The sequence below is a fragment of the Ruditapes philippinarum genome, unplaced genomic scaffold (assembly GCF_026571515.1).
Source record: "Ruditapes philippinarum isolate M1 unplaced genomic scaffold, ASM2657151v2 ctg114_1_1_1_1, whole genome shotgun sequence".
In the NCBI taxonomy this organism is placed as follows: domain Eukaryota; kingdom Metazoa; phylum Mollusca; class Bivalvia; order Venerida; family Veneridae; genus Ruditapes; species Ruditapes philippinarum.
The window spans coordinates 249920-266853 of record NW_026859562.1 but is presented as its reverse complement, the minus strand read 5'-3'; the positions used below and the strand labels follow the sequence as shown (position 1 = coordinate 266853).

The following is a 16934-nucleotide window of genomic DNA, read 5'->3' as shown; positions in this document are numbered from 1 at the left end:
TATATAGATAATTTCAGAGAAAAGGGGTTATATAATACAAGAAATTTCAGAGAAAAAGGGTTATTTAATAACAAATAAGAAAAAAATATATGCATTTAATGAGTAAAAGTATTATAATGTCAGAGAAAAGGCGATATAAAGTATGAAAAAAGAGGTAAACTATTTTCTTGGGAAAATAGTAATTTAAGAAAAAAAGTGTTTAAATTCAATAGTAATACATGTATAATTAAAAATGCAATATTTTATATTTCGGGAGAAAGCAAGTGTTAATATTTCGAGAGAAAACAAAGTGTACATGTATATGATTATTTTACAATGACTCATACTGGAGTCATAACATCATACAATAGTTAGTTTTAAACGAATTATCACCGGGTCAAATGTTAAAGGGACTTTTTTGACATGATGGGACTAAAAATATTTTTTCCAGATAAATGTACCATTTGATGTAGGTTTAGACTACTAATCTTTGTGCAAAATTTCAAATCATTCGCACACTCCGTTTTTCCAGAATAATTATTCAAATTATAAAAAATGACCCAAAATGAAAAGCGTTTAAACACTTTTCACTCAAATTGGGCTAAGAAAATAAAAAATAAGATTTTCAATTTATTTCAAAGTATATTTCTTAACTATTTTTGCATATATTTCTGTTTAAAGTGTCCCAGCTCATTTATGTAAGAAATTCAAATGCTATGTTTTTAGGCTTTTAAACCTCAGTGGAGTCCCTTTAAAATAATTCCATAAGAAAATATGTGCGAGCATACGGACATTCAAATTCACTATTAAAATCATCATCCTTTTCATTTAGTATAAAATCATAAAATACACATATAAATATTTCATATAAACATGTGTATCTAATCTTGGACTCATACCCTTAGATAGCTGCAAGTCAATAAACGACAGATAAATTAAATATCAAGACATTGCAGGTGTTCACTTACACGTAAATACTCGAAAGTAAACGTTGCACTCAGAAACTTCCACTAATTTTATTCAGCCTTGGTTGGAAGAAACTTCTGTAGATATATATAGGATCTCACGTGCAGTGTGGATAAATTCATATGTTTAGTTTTTGAGTTGCAGGAACTTACATATCAGATGAAAAGTTGAGTCATGTGCAGTTTCCGTGTTGCAGGAACTTTCATGTCAGGTGTAGAAGTTAGGTCATGTACAGTTTCCGTGTTGCAGGAACTTACATGTCAGGTGTAGAAATTAGGTCATGTACAGTTTCCGTGTTGCAGGAACTTACATGTCAGGTGTAGAAGTTAGTTCATGTACAGTTTCCGTGTTGCAGGAACTTACAAGTCAGGTGTAGAAGTTAGGTCATGTACAGTTTCCGTGTTGCAGGAACTTACATGTCAGGTGTAGAAGTTAGTTCATGTACAGTTTCCGTGTTGCAGGAACTTACATGTCAGGTGAAGAAGTTAGGTCATGTTCAGTTTCCGTGTTGCAGGAACTTACATGTTAGACGAAGAAGTTGAGTCACGTACAGTTTCCGTGTTGCAGGAACTTATATTTCACGTGAACAAGTTGAGTCATGTACAGTTTCCGTGTTGCAGGAACTTACATGTCAGGTGTAGAAGTTAGTTCATGTACAGTTTCCGTGTTGCAGGAACTTACATGTCAGGTGTAGAAGTTAGGTCATGTACAGTTTCCGTGTTGCAGGAACTTACATGTCAGGTGTAGAAGTTAGGTCATGTACAGTTTCCGTGTTGCAGGAACTTACATGTCAGGTGTAGAAGTTAGGTCATGTACAGTTTCCGTGTTGCAGGAACTTACATGTCAGGTGTAGAAGTTAGTTCATGTACAGTTTCCGTAAAGCCGGAGCTTACATGTCAGGTGTAGAAGTTAGTTCATTTACAGTTTCCGTAAAGCCGGAGCTTACATGTCAGATTGATAAGTTGAGTAATGTACAGTTTCTGTGTAGCTAGAGCTTACATGTCAGATTGATAAGTGGAGTAATGTACAGTTTCCCTGTAGCTGGACCTTACATGTCAGATGGATAAGTTGAATCATGTACAGTCTCCGTGTTGCAGAAACTTACATTTCGTATGGCAGAAACATGGCTGTATCTTGTGTGTCTGTTATCGTCGCTATACGAGAAAGCTATTAAAAATGTTAGTCGTTATTCATATTAAACAAGAAACCGAGTACTGAAGAATGTTTAACAATATGAAAAAAAAAATATATTCATTTGCGATATGATTTAATATAAACAATAAGATCGGTGTATTTATGACATAAAATACTATCGTAGACTATACAGAAAAGACGCACATAAAACATAACAAATATAATTAACAATTACAGTATTGTAATATATTCTATTCGAAAACAGGGATGTCATTGTTACTCTTACGTGCGATTAAAATTGATATTATAGAGAAAATTACTTATTGGACAGTTAAAATAGGCAAAGCATTTAAACTAGTTTAAACATATTTATTGTAGCTCATATGCGATGAAGTCGTGGAACTTATATTATCCATTCTCCAATCCGCTACCTTGGACTTACGAGCTTTGATTCCAAGTAGGAACCCTCGATCACTTGGTTGAGAGGAAGACAACTTCACCTCTACGGTTATTCTTATTTTACAGAGTTGTCTCCCATTATGTAGCTATTAGATAAGATGTGCCATCTGTTATGTAACTCGTTTACTTATTTCCTATTCCTATTGAACTGTTACTGTATTTGTAAAAAGGTTTAATAGCATTGTACGCATTTCCTGTATGACAGGATTTCCTATTTATTAAAACAGTACACATTTCTCTTTCTTCGAAGGATGTTATCATATATATATTTGATAATCATTACATCACATAAGATAAATGGACATCCTCATTTAGTATATCAATCAGATAAACTTTATATTATATATTTTTCTCAGGGACATTCTCATACTATACGGTAATTCTTGTTGAGAAATTTCTCTATCGACGAGATGAATAGGCGTGGCATCTTAGAAATTAAATCCAGCAAATATAAACAACATATACAGCTAACATTTCTATTACTTTCGTAGAGGGACACCGTACATGCTATTGTTTGTTTGCTCCGTTTCTTTTTTTTATCTTTATATTTTTTTCTATTTTTATTTATTTATTTATTTATTTTATTATTTATTTATTCATTTATTTTATTTGGGGGGGGGAGGGGGTAAGTCACGGTCACATTTAGCTTTACTAGTACAGGAAGACCTTAGAAGCCGTTTCTCGGATTATTTTAGGCAAGAGAAAGCGTTTGTGTAGAACCACCTACCTTTCGTAAGGTAGCTAGATAGCTTCCTCAAATGAAGGAATCCTTGAAGTGGTTTGAACTCTCAGCGGTGATGTTCGTGTGATTTGAAACCACACGGCCACTGAGACCCTATGCACTTCGCTATCATCATCATCATCATCATCATTATCATCATCATCGTCATTGAAATGTCGTACTGACACCAACCATCGTACTGTCGCGATTTACTGTTGTATTACTTCGTACTGTAACCATCGTACTGTCGCGCTTCCTCATCGTACTATCGTATAAGTATCTTATCAGTATAAGAATTTCCTTGCATGAGTGGCCATTGTTAAAATGAGACTTTATGACTTGATGAATGTTTTCCTCTATGTTAATATTTTATTTTGCAGGAAGGCGACAGTACGATGGTGACAGTACGACAGTACGGTGGCGACAGTACGACGTTGACAATACGACACTTCTTTACTGTACTATCGCACTTCTCCATCGTTCTGTCGCGCTTCTCGTTCTCAGAGAAAACGCGTTGATTTTCGCAATCACCAGCATAATAATTCAGTTTTCGTCGAGGTGTGAATTTCATTAATTTCTTGATTTTTTTATTTTATTTTATTTTATTTCTTTTACATAAAACAGAATGAAACATGGCCCAAATACCATGCCGTCGGTTTGTTAAAACAGGGGCTTTATAGAGGCCACTGATTAAAATGATAGCATAATTATACCACTTTGTCAGTACACTTAATTTTATAATTTCAGTACATATAGAAGAGTATGTAGCTTGCTTACAGTATGTGCATGTAGCATGTATTATAACTATGTTGTCCTCGAAATCGATCCCTGTCTGAAGCCGTTTAACTTTGAAGGCTCTGTAACACCGCACTTTGGGGTCAAACGCATTTTGGGGTCCGACCCCAAAGTGAGTTAAACTTCGCATCGCACTTTGGGGTCCAACGCACTTTGGGGTCAAAATCGAGAAATTGACCCCAAAGTGCGTTGATATGCTACATATCAACGCACTTTGGGTTCCAGAGTTCTGAATTAAGGTGTCATCTGAGTTCTGCTTAAATACTGAGTACTGACTTATTTCCGATCCGCGACATTGAAATATTTGAGGTGGAGTTCAAGATGGCGGTCGATACTTTGTTGGATGCTTAAGTGATAAATGTTTCATTAGTTTAACCACTTAAAATATCTAAAAATTGTGTTCATACACATGTAACAAAGAACTCTAGTACATAAATTGTGGATGTATTCCTAAAATTAAAAGATGCCGCGAAAAATATCCCGTTATGTCAGTTATTTACTTGATAACTTTTGGTGCTATATTGAGCCCCATGTTAAATATGATGGGTATGAAATAAAATGCAGTTAATATTTTTTTCCAAAGATCTATAAATACACTTTATTGCAATGTTCTGGTGAAATATCAAGTTTTTCGATCGGACTATAAATAGTGATTTTTTATACAAATACATTATTAAGCTTATCAACAAATTTAAGTTTTTTTGTGTAACAATTAACCATTCGTCAGAGGCTTTTTTAATGGGAAATATTTCATACTTCTTTAGAAAGAGCAAACAAGAATTTTATAATGTTAAATGTTAACGTCCGGGGTGATCCGGAGTACGACCGGGAATAACCGAAGTATATCCGTAACTCTGTCGGCAAAGTCCGGGATGATCCGGGAACATCTGGTATTCGACCCCGGATGGAATAAAATATATACTATCACCGGAATGGTCTGTTGTGATCCGGGAAGTATAGCTTTGCCGGCTTCATCCTTAGCTCTGCCGGGAACGACCGGGGTTACACCGGGGAAGCACCGTAGCTCTGCCGGCATTAACCGGGGATGATCCGAGGTATGATATAGCCGGTCGAGCTACGATAGAGCCTCGGTGAATGCCGGCAGAGCCTTGAAGGATTCCGGCAGGGCCCAGGAGGATGACGATGGAGCTACGGTTGATCCCGGTAGAGCCCCGACAAGGCCCGGTTCATTTCAAAAGATTCACGACAATTTGCGATGATTGCACTTGTTTGTATTTAAAGCCTTCCCATTTCCCTTCTATCCAGTCTTGCATTAGGAATTTTCAGAAAATCATCATGAATACTGTTCTGGAACAATTTGTATTAAATTGAATAAAAATTATGTATCAATGTTATCATGTTTGCGCGTTTTCAATCCACCTGGGTTCTACCGGGGCTCTTCCTGGATCGTCATCGGCACTGCCGGGGCTCTGCCTGGATCGACCGGGGCTTTGCCTGGGTTAACCGGGGCTCTTCCGGCGTCATCCGGGAACGACCGGGGAAGCACCTGCCGGGAGTAAGTGAGACCGCAGCTTTAATAATTGATACAAAGTCTTCACTTACTGATCAATACCATTTTAATTCCTATTGATTCTATTATAATTCAGGGCACATGTTTTGCGTCTATTTAATACCTTTAATTTTGTTTACCACAATTTTTTATTTAAAACATAATGGAAATTAATTTGTATGACCCCAAAGTGCGGTCGTTTGTCTGATGTTAAAAAATGCATATATACAGGTGTACCAAAGTACGTAACGCACTTTGGGGTCGGACCCCAAAGTGCGGTGTTACAAGGCTTAATATATTTCAGGTACATTTTTTTTCGATTTCTCAAAAGCTTTTATTATAGTGTTCTGTCAAAGTTTCCACTAAGTAGCCAATAACCCGAACTGTCTTTTACTGTCGGTTGCTTTCCGGCAATTAGTACAATCATAGTGATTATTAAGTAATCTGTACGGACGTAAAGTGTTATAGTGTTAGAAAATGTGGTCAATATGTTTATTATACAAGTGAGCTGCTTCTTTATCTAAATTTGATATTGGTATTGGCCGCCAGGAGCCATGAGCAAACTTTAATCTAGACGCCTCCTGGATAAAGACGGGCCAGTCTTACCTTGTTTTATATGTATTATTAGCTGCCTAATTATACATGTGTTATATTTACTTCAATGAAGTTTTTTTTTTCATTTCGAGCACTTTACAAGAATCTAATCTTTATTATATCTAGCCACTCATATAATTTCTCGATAAGCTGTTTGTTTAGCTTATTTATCAGATTCAGTGTTTAATTTTAAAAACAGCCTCGTTCAGAAGACTTTGCCTTTTTAAAGAATTTCTGAATTATGCAAACCAAAACGTTGGTATATTCAAGGGAATTTTGAGAATTTACAGTTGGCTACTTATTTTCTACTATTATTTTTTAAAAATGCCAAGCAATGTATACTTTGATATCGTCTGACAAACAACACTATATCCTGTATAACAGTATTGCAAACTCCAAAACAACCACTTGGTACTATGTTTCTAAGACCGACTTTCAAACTTTTCGAGTTTGATCACCTAAATTTGCATCTCTTGTCATAGGCGTAAACACATACATGTAACCATCGTCAATTGCATTATAGTTATGATAAATAACATGAAATAAGCAAACATTTCCATCTGAACAGACTAGTAAATACATAAATAACTTAGTTCATTTATGTGCTTTAACATTTTTATTTTTGACAAGTTATTATAAACTGTAGACGTATTTAAAGGTCTAACAATATCAAAAGTAACATAGCAAATCTAATATTATTAAATAAGGGGATATAATTTGAAGTTCCAAATTAAAGAAAACACTGATCTCGTACAATGAACTATGAATAGTAAGCTTGCCGTCGTAAAAATACTAAAATGTTTTAAAGGAGCATTGAAGTCTCTTATGCAATACAATTTTGTATATTATTTTACAAAGATTTTAAATGACCAATGGAAAACCAAGTTTGCGTGTAAGTGTTCTTAAAAGTATACTTGGTATTCGCTAATCATGTCTTTTCCTGTTTTAATGTACATTCTATTATTAAGTTTGTTAAAGATAATACTTCCAATTTCTCCATTCTCTTTAGCTTTGTCAATTAACACACCGAGCACCTTGCCTTTCTTAGATATCTGGTAGACTTTGTTATCACAAGATACATATATATTGTGACCCCCCTCACCATCCGATGCTAGATATGTTGGATGTTTCCCATCCTCTAACATCGTTTCATGCATTACAACTCTCGTTGTGACATCAACTGTAATGATACACGAATTTTTCGTGTCTGATATAGAGATAAACTTGCCTCCTCTCGAAGAAGTCATGTGGTGAAGTGTGCTACTAGCAATGTCCAGCGTAAATGGATTGAACACTTCTAGTTTGCTCTTCAAATTTCCACGGTAGTCTAGAAGCCGCAATTCCCACGTGATATTTGTTTTCTTTGAGATTACAGCTACGCCATATTTCCATATAACCATACCTTCTATTCGCTTAATTTCAACTTTTATATTTCTTGAAATATCCATTCCTTTGAGTGCTGAAACTTCATATATATTCTTAGGTGTTGCGGTATAAACGTCTGTTGGACACAAATTGGATGCACATATATCAATCAGTCTGTTTTGAAATTGTAAAGCCGCAATACAATGAAACGACTTACTGAAAAGTTTGACATTGTTGTTATTTTTATCAAGTATTGCTAGTCTTCCATCCATTAATATTGACATTGCTAGTATGTCTGTTCTCTTTTCGCCACGAGGAAATGGTATACTTAAGCAATGCTCATTAATAAACTCAACTTCCTTTTTACCGGCTGTAGTTTTCTGCACAATTCTGGGCTTTATTGATCTCCCGCCAGAAATATGACTTTTCACACTGTCCATATCATGTACACTGTAACCCTCTCGGCTTGTTATCGGCCTTGCTGTAAACAATGCGTGTTCTCTTCTCCGAGCTGTTTTTGGCGAATCCTTTACTTTATACTTTGCCTTTAGTGACTTGAACTTCGCGGCCATTGCGTCAAAACCTGGTTTTGGTTTTGTGTATATCATAACTGGTCTGTGATGTCCCGCCGCATGAAAAACTCGATCTGGAATAGGCTTTGGTTGAACCAAATAAGGTAGATTTGGTATACTTGAATGTGCCCATTTAGGATGTTTAGTATATGAAGAGGTGACCCTCTTGTTTGGACCAGGATACAAGGACTCTGGAACATGCTTGAACGGGGAACTGTATGGATTCGAGTTATCTAAATCTGATAGTAATTTCCTCTTCTTTTTTCTATCTTTCTTTGTGTCTAAAGATGCTTCGCTGGCATTCAAATCCACTTTATCTTGAATTGTATCGAGAAATGCATTTGCTTCCTTTCTATGGTCCATTGATTTAGAGACGAATGAGCTTTGAATGATTCTATGACGTCTGTTTGCTCTAAAACCAGTGTGTTGGACAACGCACTTCATACAAAGAAACATTGAACAATCTGCACAGTAGCCAGTAGCTTGTACATACTTGTTGATTGCCAACTCATTCTTGCAATAGGATGGGACTATCTCATGATTTCTTGTACTCGAATTGGCATTATGAACAGAAATACATGCATTACAAAGGTATTGCTGACAATTAGTACAGTAACCTGCTAAATGAATGTTAGTATCGACATGCAGACAGTTTGAACATATCAGTGACGATAAAGCCTCGTGATCATCGCTCTGTGTTGTTGTGCTCCATATCCCCTTAGATGTGGTATGTGATGTAGCTGTTTCTCTCTTTAAATGCGACATGCCGTCACCTCGAAGAGTAAAACCTGAAGTTTCCGTTGTTCCAAAACCAAATTGTGATTCAGTAGTTTCTGTGCCAGTGCTTATTGCAACCTTCGCCGATGCAATAATTTCTTTTAAGTCGTTTTCAGTAGACGAACTTTTAACAATTTGTGAATCTTGTGGCTGACTCTCAGTGGAAATTCGTTTCACTTGTTGATTCTCTACGTGAATTTCGCTACGGTTTGAACCACTCTCACTAAGTTTTTTCGAATGAGGTCGTTGTGGCAACTGTCCATTCTTTGTATGCAGCAATTCAGATTCATCAATTTCTTTTTCAGTTTCAATACTTCGATAGCTCATTTCATTATGTGTGGTATTGTCAGTGTTAACACTTGCTTTTTTTGTTTTGTTATTCATTTTAGGTAGGAGATCTAATTCACCAGTAATTCTTTTAGTTTCCGTGTTTGCCTCATGAGTATTAGAATTGTTAACATCTGGTTCTTTTGATTTATCTAAATTTGTTGAAATATTTGTTTGTGGTTCATTGTCTGTTTTCTTGCTTTGCTTTACGTAGTCATCAATTTGTTTTATGTGTGGAATATTATCAAATCTAGAGCAATGCTCATCGGCATAATTAGTTCCTAAAACTTTAGATGTCACTTTATTGATATCATCTACGGTCATGTTAACGGTATTGCTGTTTCTATCGTCATTCGAGGCTTCTGTGGGCTCATTTGCTTCCTGAACTATCATGATAGCGTCTGGAAAAGGTTTACTCGCAATGTCATATTGATTCTTACTATTGTCGTTGCATTTAGAGCGATTTTGTGTATTTTCTTTGACATCAGATGACGTGCCCTTGATTTCTTGTAGAAGGTCTTGTATTTGTCTTGAAGGTGTTAGAGGCTTTCCACCGGCGGGCTTAGCATCTTCCTTCGTTATCACACCATGCGATTTGTTGCCAATAGGTGAATTCACACTTTCATTTTCTCCAAATTTGTCTCGTCCATCGCTGTCTTGCGATACTTTTGAAGTTACGACGATCCCCTCTTCTTTAGTCGTCCCATTATCGCTTTTTTCGTATCTCTCGGAAGTTTTTGCACTAGTCAACTGTATTGTTTCATCCCTTGAAAGAAGGGACGGAAGTCTGCCGGTAAAATATATGTTCTCTTCTGGTAAACCGTCACGCCGAGAAACATTTTCTGGGTCTTTATCGGAATTGCTTCCTGGATTGTTAGCATTTTGATTTGTTGAGTCCTTTTCATCTGTTTCCATAGATTTATACATCATATGTATTATGTCCGGTTGTTCTTTAGAGTTGTTAGCAATTAAAATTTCTGAACTTTCTTGAACCGGTTCTTCCTTTTCGCCATTCACAAGATGATTGTCGCCATGTGATTCATCGACATCTTGATTTATTATGGTGGAACTATCCGTCGTTTCCTCGAAGTTCTCTATTATAGAAACTGTGTCAATGCGACTTTCAAAAACCATTTTCTTTTCACTGGAAGTTGTTTTATTGGGTTCTTCTTGTTTAATTTCAGGCATTTGATCTTCATTATCATCTTTGTTCTGAATATTCTTTACTTCATCATTTTGCAAATATGTTGACGGCCTGCTGGCTTCTGTTGAGCTGTTTTTATCATTAGTTTCTAATATATCACTAGTACTCATTCGTAATGGAACTGGTGTACTTCTTGTCATGTTTACCTGTTCTGATAACTGAATCGGTTGTATTGAAAACTGATTATTTTCATTACTGTCTCTTGCTTGTTGAACATGATCACTTTCAACCGCATCATCTGTGACAGTAAAATATAAAAAACAACAACATACAATTGCTATCATAAGGGATAAAAATACAGAACAATTTTAAACCATAATTGATTACTGCGTAACATCAACATTATTATTTTTGTATTAAGTAAGAAAGCATACTAGAAATAAAATAAAATAAAATACCAGGTTTTATAATAATCAGGATTTAATTCTTATATTATAAGTAGAAATGAATTATAAAAAATGTATTGAAAGATGGCAAAAATCCTTGTTAAGAACCAAATGATCCTTGTTTTGTGGAAATTATATATTTTCCATATATTTATTGACTTTATTCTCGTGCTCTCTGAATCTGACATTTTGTGTTAATATTCGGCTTGAAACTATATACTGATGCCTTAACTCATTTGCTTGTTTTGTCTAAAATTCATGTAAATCAAACGGCTATTTTCAAAAGAAAGCCTTACATAATCATTTAATTGAAACATAGTTGTGTGTGATTTCTTTTACCTAATAACTAGTATTATATAAGCCTTTTTAATCTAATGCGCATGTTGCAATGTTACATGTATATAATTTTATGTCGTGCTAATCTATGTCATAAAACGTAGAGTTATTGATTTTCAGTAAACCCCTATATGTTTTGTAAAATATCATACATGTTAATCTTGCATAAAGAAACCTTTATATATGAATATCAAATATAATAGTATACACTGAATATAGTAAAACCTATTATTAAAAGTTGTTTTTGCAATGTTTATATAAAAACATACCTTGTTGTTTGGAACCCGAACTTACTGGAACATTTCCCTGATGGATAGTTTCCACGTTCTCGTTTTTGATTGATTTTTCCTGGTTATAATCGCTAACAGTGCTGTCATTTCTTTGATAATTTCTCTTAGCATCATTTTCTTCATTGCTTTGAGCTTTTGATTGTTCACTCAAATTATTGAATGTGTTCTCAGCAATTGATCTTAATTGTGAATCAAATTCGTCATCAAGCTGACCCCCTTTTTCTGAATGAGCCTGGAATTTGGAAACGTTTTGTACTGTATCGTCTACTTTTTCAATATTGTCTTTACTCATTTCATCAACAGTTTCAGTGCCGCTGTGAATCTTAACGCAATCATCCGTATGGTCATTTTTAGAAACGTCTATTTTGGCAGTATTATTTTCATTTTCGCTTGCATTTATTTCCTTATTATCTGTACCTTTTTCCTTATTATCATTCAAAAGAGAAACTTGTGTTTTAAAGAAAGAGCTATAACCACTGACATCTTTTTGCAGTGTCAAATCATCAACAGTATTTTCCATTTTATTTAAGATAAAAAATAACACAGGTTACAAAACCTTTTTATTACACTGTACGTTAGCAACACGGGGCGACATTGTGATTATGTGAGAGTATAAGATTTTGTTTAAAACAATACCACAAGATTGTATAGAGAATAACAATGAGAAAAAGTATTTTGTTACAATTTTTATTCATTTCGCTTACATGCTCACTCAGCCAAGGTAATTACACACAATAAAGGTAACTTATTTTAGATCTGTAATGGAATATTGACTTTTCCTTTTTTGATGTCTTTTCATTGTTTTATTTATCTAAACTAATATGTTTTCTGTTTTTCATGGTATAGTATGTATAAGGCACTCTTTCTATTTTTATACTAGATTACAACGAAAATGTTAAATATAGCACCCTAAAAAAGCTGTTATAAGTTGCTAAAGTCTGTCTGTAATAGTAACACATCAGACATTTAAATATACTGTCATTAGATATTGCATTGTTATTTCTATTTGAAAATTAAGTTTGAGATTCCATAAAATTACATGCATGAATATGAAATATCATTACCTTGCTTATTAAAGTTGTATAACAGACTAACTCTAGACTAAGCAATGAGATGCTATATTAAATTAATTACATTGAAATAAATAAATTGATATAATATAATTCAATGTTCATAATAATTGTTAAAATAGAACAATAGATAAAGCAATTATAAATGAAACAATTTCTAAGTTATTTTTTTTTGTCGTCAAACTTTGTGTCAACTGTTATATAACGTTTATTTCAATTGTTTTCTATATGAAAGCGTATTGAAAGTTTTTGGTTGATAGTTTGATTAACTTAGACAATAAAGACGTCTGGCTCTGCCAGACACTATACATCAGTCTTGTGTTATTGATACTCTACTGATTATGGCACAAACATATAACGTGGTAATAGTAAATCATAAAAGTCATTTTGGTCCAATATATTTCATGTGTATTTTTTGTACAAGCTATTCGAAGACGTACTTTGCTTGCCTTGCTTACTTATTACTATTGAAGATGATACACCCTGAATTTGTCAGTTTGGAATTTGGACCACGAATGTACAACGAGGTTCTGTGTCCTTTGATTGTAAACAATTATCGATTGTCTATTAATATTAGACACAGGGACACCCAAATCCCGTCCATGTTTTGATATTTTATGCACTTCCCCGTACCACGTGACAAGAAGATTTCCATCCGGATCCATAGCAAGACTTCCTGGGGCGCCACCTTTGGACTTCCCTCGCAAAACGTATACAACATGCCAGTTTTGGATATCGATGCTAATAATTCTGTTAAGACAAGTATCAGACAGAAGGAGTTCTCGCCCGTCATTTGTCGTAGTTATATACCATATTGGTGTCACCATCTTTACGCTAAATTGACTGCTGATTGTGATTTCGTACTGGATATCCCCTGCATAGGTTATCAAGTGCACTTCTAGATGTCCTTTCTTATCCGCTCGTGACTTATAAGACTTGAAAACAATAGCGACGCCAGATTCCCAAGGTGCTAGACCTTCTATTTTAGGCACATCCGTTTCAATTGTACGTATTATTTGTAATCCTTCATCTGTTCCAAATAGCAATACATTGCTTCCACTGGAGGCAAAAAACTCTGAATCAACTTGTTTGCATGTTGATAGTGCGACTGGAAATTTTGAAATATTTATTGAAGATGTATTTCTGTATCGCGAGTCATACAATTTTATATTTTTGTTGCCATTATCTGCGACAACAAGATTGTCGTTTTCCAAAAAGACAGATGATATAATGTGACATTTTGCCTTATCTTCTTCTCCTTTCAGATTAAATTCACCTATCAATTCTGCATTTTCTTTGACATGTTCATCATCATAATGAACACTCTTTGGCTTTACTCCTGTTTCATGTGCACGTTCACCTTGCATACGTCCTGTGGTTGCTTTGACCAAAGTTCTTGGTTTATCATACACCGGTTTATCAATAGCCACGGACTGCTTCTTTGGAACTAAAACAGGGAGATTTCCTATACTGCTTAGGTATGGGGACTTTCTGCCGGACTCCCTGTCTGTAGACTTTGACATTCTCGACATTATTTTCCTGTAACAATAGGAAAATACATCTACAGTTTATGTACTGAAAACTTTAGTTTTTTTTACAGAATATAAATATTTATGTAACATGATATCATTGATATGATTGTATGTACAATCATATTCTGTAAAAAGAAATTTAACATGTGTTCATCAAAGCTGTTTTCTCTGATACTTGGTCATTATCGGACTCAGGTTTATTAGCTATATGCTGCTAGATTTTTTTATCTTAAGAAAAACAAAACAAACGAAATACCTGCTGCTTTTTGACGATATCGGCTTTCTAATCATCGCATGTTCAAATGGATTATCAAAAGCTGCCTTTCCTCCAATAAAGGTGTGATGCCTGTATTCACGAAATCCCCGGTGATTCATTTTACATTTCTGACAAAGATAATGTCCACAGTCCAAACAAAAAGAGTCTGCACGGACTAATTTGTTAACCATCAGATTTGTTTGACAGTAAAAGAATGCGATTGGATGATTTTTATGGCGATCATCCTTTCGATGAACATCAACACACTGACTACAAAGGTAATATTTACAAATTTTACATATTCCAACAGCCCCGTTCTCATCTCCGTTTATGTAACATTTTGCACATATCATATCATTAGTTCCATTTATTTCAATAGAATGCTCGCTGCTATTGTCCGACTCTCCTGCCGATGTCGCCATCTTCCAAACGTCAATATTCTGATTTTAATTATATCAAAGTTTGAGCTAGTTGTATAAACTTAAACGTTTAAATAGATAGTTTAAAATGTATGATTTTCTCGCTTAAATCAATGTACTTTATTCAAGAGAATACTTTGATATTCATACTGAAAATAATATTTCTATGATTATTCGACTGTTTTGGCCTTTATGACATTGCACTAGAGTGACATTTAAGGTAATTATTATTACAATAAATACCTTTCCTCTGTTTTATGCTATATTGTCTCTGTGTAATCAAGTGGTGACTTACACCCGTCTGTTAGTATTTATAAATTGGTTAAGGTTTAACAAAAGGGCGTTTACACCTCGTTAATTAAATCGTTGATAATAATTATTTTAACACTGTCTTTGTTAAATGTATTCTCCTAGTTACCTTTATCAACACGCACATGGTCACATAGCAATGGCGTTAACATAGTTTCATATAGTTCGCTCAGATCAAAACATTAGTATATAACGGAAAGTGAAAAGCTCAAAACATTTAATGGAAGAAGGTAAATAATAAATAATGTAAGATAAAAAGAGACCTATAATATTATAATATCGTACTGTACATTATTCATACAATCATTTTGACATTAACTCAGTAATATATATTATATTTGATATACATGTGTTGAATTGATTGGGTAGTGCGAAAAGCACAAACTGTTTTCCCCAATACTATATATCTGACAATATACTAGTAACTAATGGACAATTATCACATGAAGTAGCTGACTTTCATGTCATATAACCTTAATGTATTTCTTTATATTTTTCACATTTAATATTACATTGTCGTGACGTCATGTTCGGCAAACAACAAAAGCAAAAACGAAAAACGGCAAACAACAAAAGCGTGCGTATATGAATTTCATGAGATAAACGGCAAACAACAAAAGCGTGCATATAACGTCAAAACAAACTTATTATCATAACTATTAAATGCGTTAAATCATGACATAAAAAGAAAATTAAGCTTTCATGAGATGTCATATGATATGAATTTCTTAATATCGTTTAATGTGAGATAACATGACATTATATAAGAAGTGACGTGGCGCCTCTGGTTTATAAGATGAAAATGAGATCATGACAGTAAGAAAATCCAGAGGTCGCAATTTCAGTCTCCTGCTTAATATTGAATTTCTTTCAAGTGTTTAGAACTGATGTCCCATGTAAACATAAAATTACTTTTCCTACAATGATAATATCATACGTAAACGCGATTATAAATGACGATGACACATACTTAATATAATGATGATAATGATATTGGTAGGTAAATCATATGCACAATTATTCAAAATTTGATTCTTTATTTTCTTGCATAATTTACAAACATGTAAAATAAACCTGACAAAATATATATGATATGTCAAAAGTAACATAATCATGGTTATACAAGTGCGACTATTAATGTTTCATAAACAAAAATCTGTATTAAAGTCAATCATGTAAAGACGGGAAATAAATCTTTTTTAATTTGTGGATAACGGAATATTAGAGTTATTTCCCATTCATATAGTATAACCAATACAACTACTTCACGTTTGACGATGCACCGATCTTTGCAAATCGTAAATCAAAATATCCATTTCACCACTTTGTTCTATAAAACAATCAAAATCGTATTTTCTAAATAATCCTCGTCAAGTAATATTTCAATAATGTAGTATTATTTCTAAATATGCCTAAATAAGTGGTGTTTTATCAAGAATATAAACGTGTTTCGCAAAATACGTATTACCAAGTTTTTAATAAGTTAATTTATCAGAATGTATTAATAATTGTTTTTAAAGCACACTCAAGTTTTCATTCTAATAACATTTATTTAGTTTAAGCTTTTAACGACGATTGTGTTGATTTACACTTGAATGAACAAATAAATACACATCGTCTGCTATTAGCAAACATTGATGGGATTATACTGGGAACATTACATTTTGACCCCATTGAAAATTGACCCAACGGATCATTTTGCAATGTTGAAAAAAGATCGTGGGTCAATTTTCAACGTTGGGAACTGACCAATTTGATCAAAAAGTCGTGGAGAAATAATCAATCGTTAATTTTTTTTATCAAATTACGGTAATTTTGACGGTTAATTAAATTTTTGTTAAACGTCTGAAACGCTTAGAATAAACAGATTCTATCGGCGAGGAAAGCAATTCAATCTGTATGAAGAGGGAACTATTTAACGAAAGTTTAAGAC

General features: G+C 34.0%; 1 protein-coding gene across 1 annotated transcript; it reads right to left on the bottom strand.

Annotated features, from left to right (window-relative positions):
- Positions 1-6735: 6735 nt before the first annotated feature.
- Positions 6736-14947, bottom strand: LOC132757011 (uncharacterized). Its single transcript, XM_060748183.1, has 3 exons — positions 14274-14947; positions 11395-14024; positions 6736-10641 (listed from the first exon to the last, which is right to left on the bottom strand). The coding sequence occupies exons 2-3, from the start codon at positions 11933-11935 to the stop codon at positions 7061-7063; spliced, it is 4122 nt and encodes a 1373-aa protein (XP_060604166.1). The 5' UTR covers positions 11936-14024; positions 14274-14947; the 3' UTR covers positions 6736-7060.
- Positions 14948-16934: the final 1987 nt, after the last annotated feature.

Excerpts from the sequence above, each read along its gene's own strand:
- LOC132757011 (XM_060748183.1), bottom strand. The coding sequence starts at position 11,935 with ATGGAAAATACTGTTGATGATTTGACACTGCAAAAAGATGTCAGTGGT. Across the intron at positions 10,642-11,394 it reads TTCGGGTTCCAAACAACAAG|ATGATGCGGTTGAAAGTGAT; the intron begins GTATGTTTTTAT and ends TTACTGTCACAG.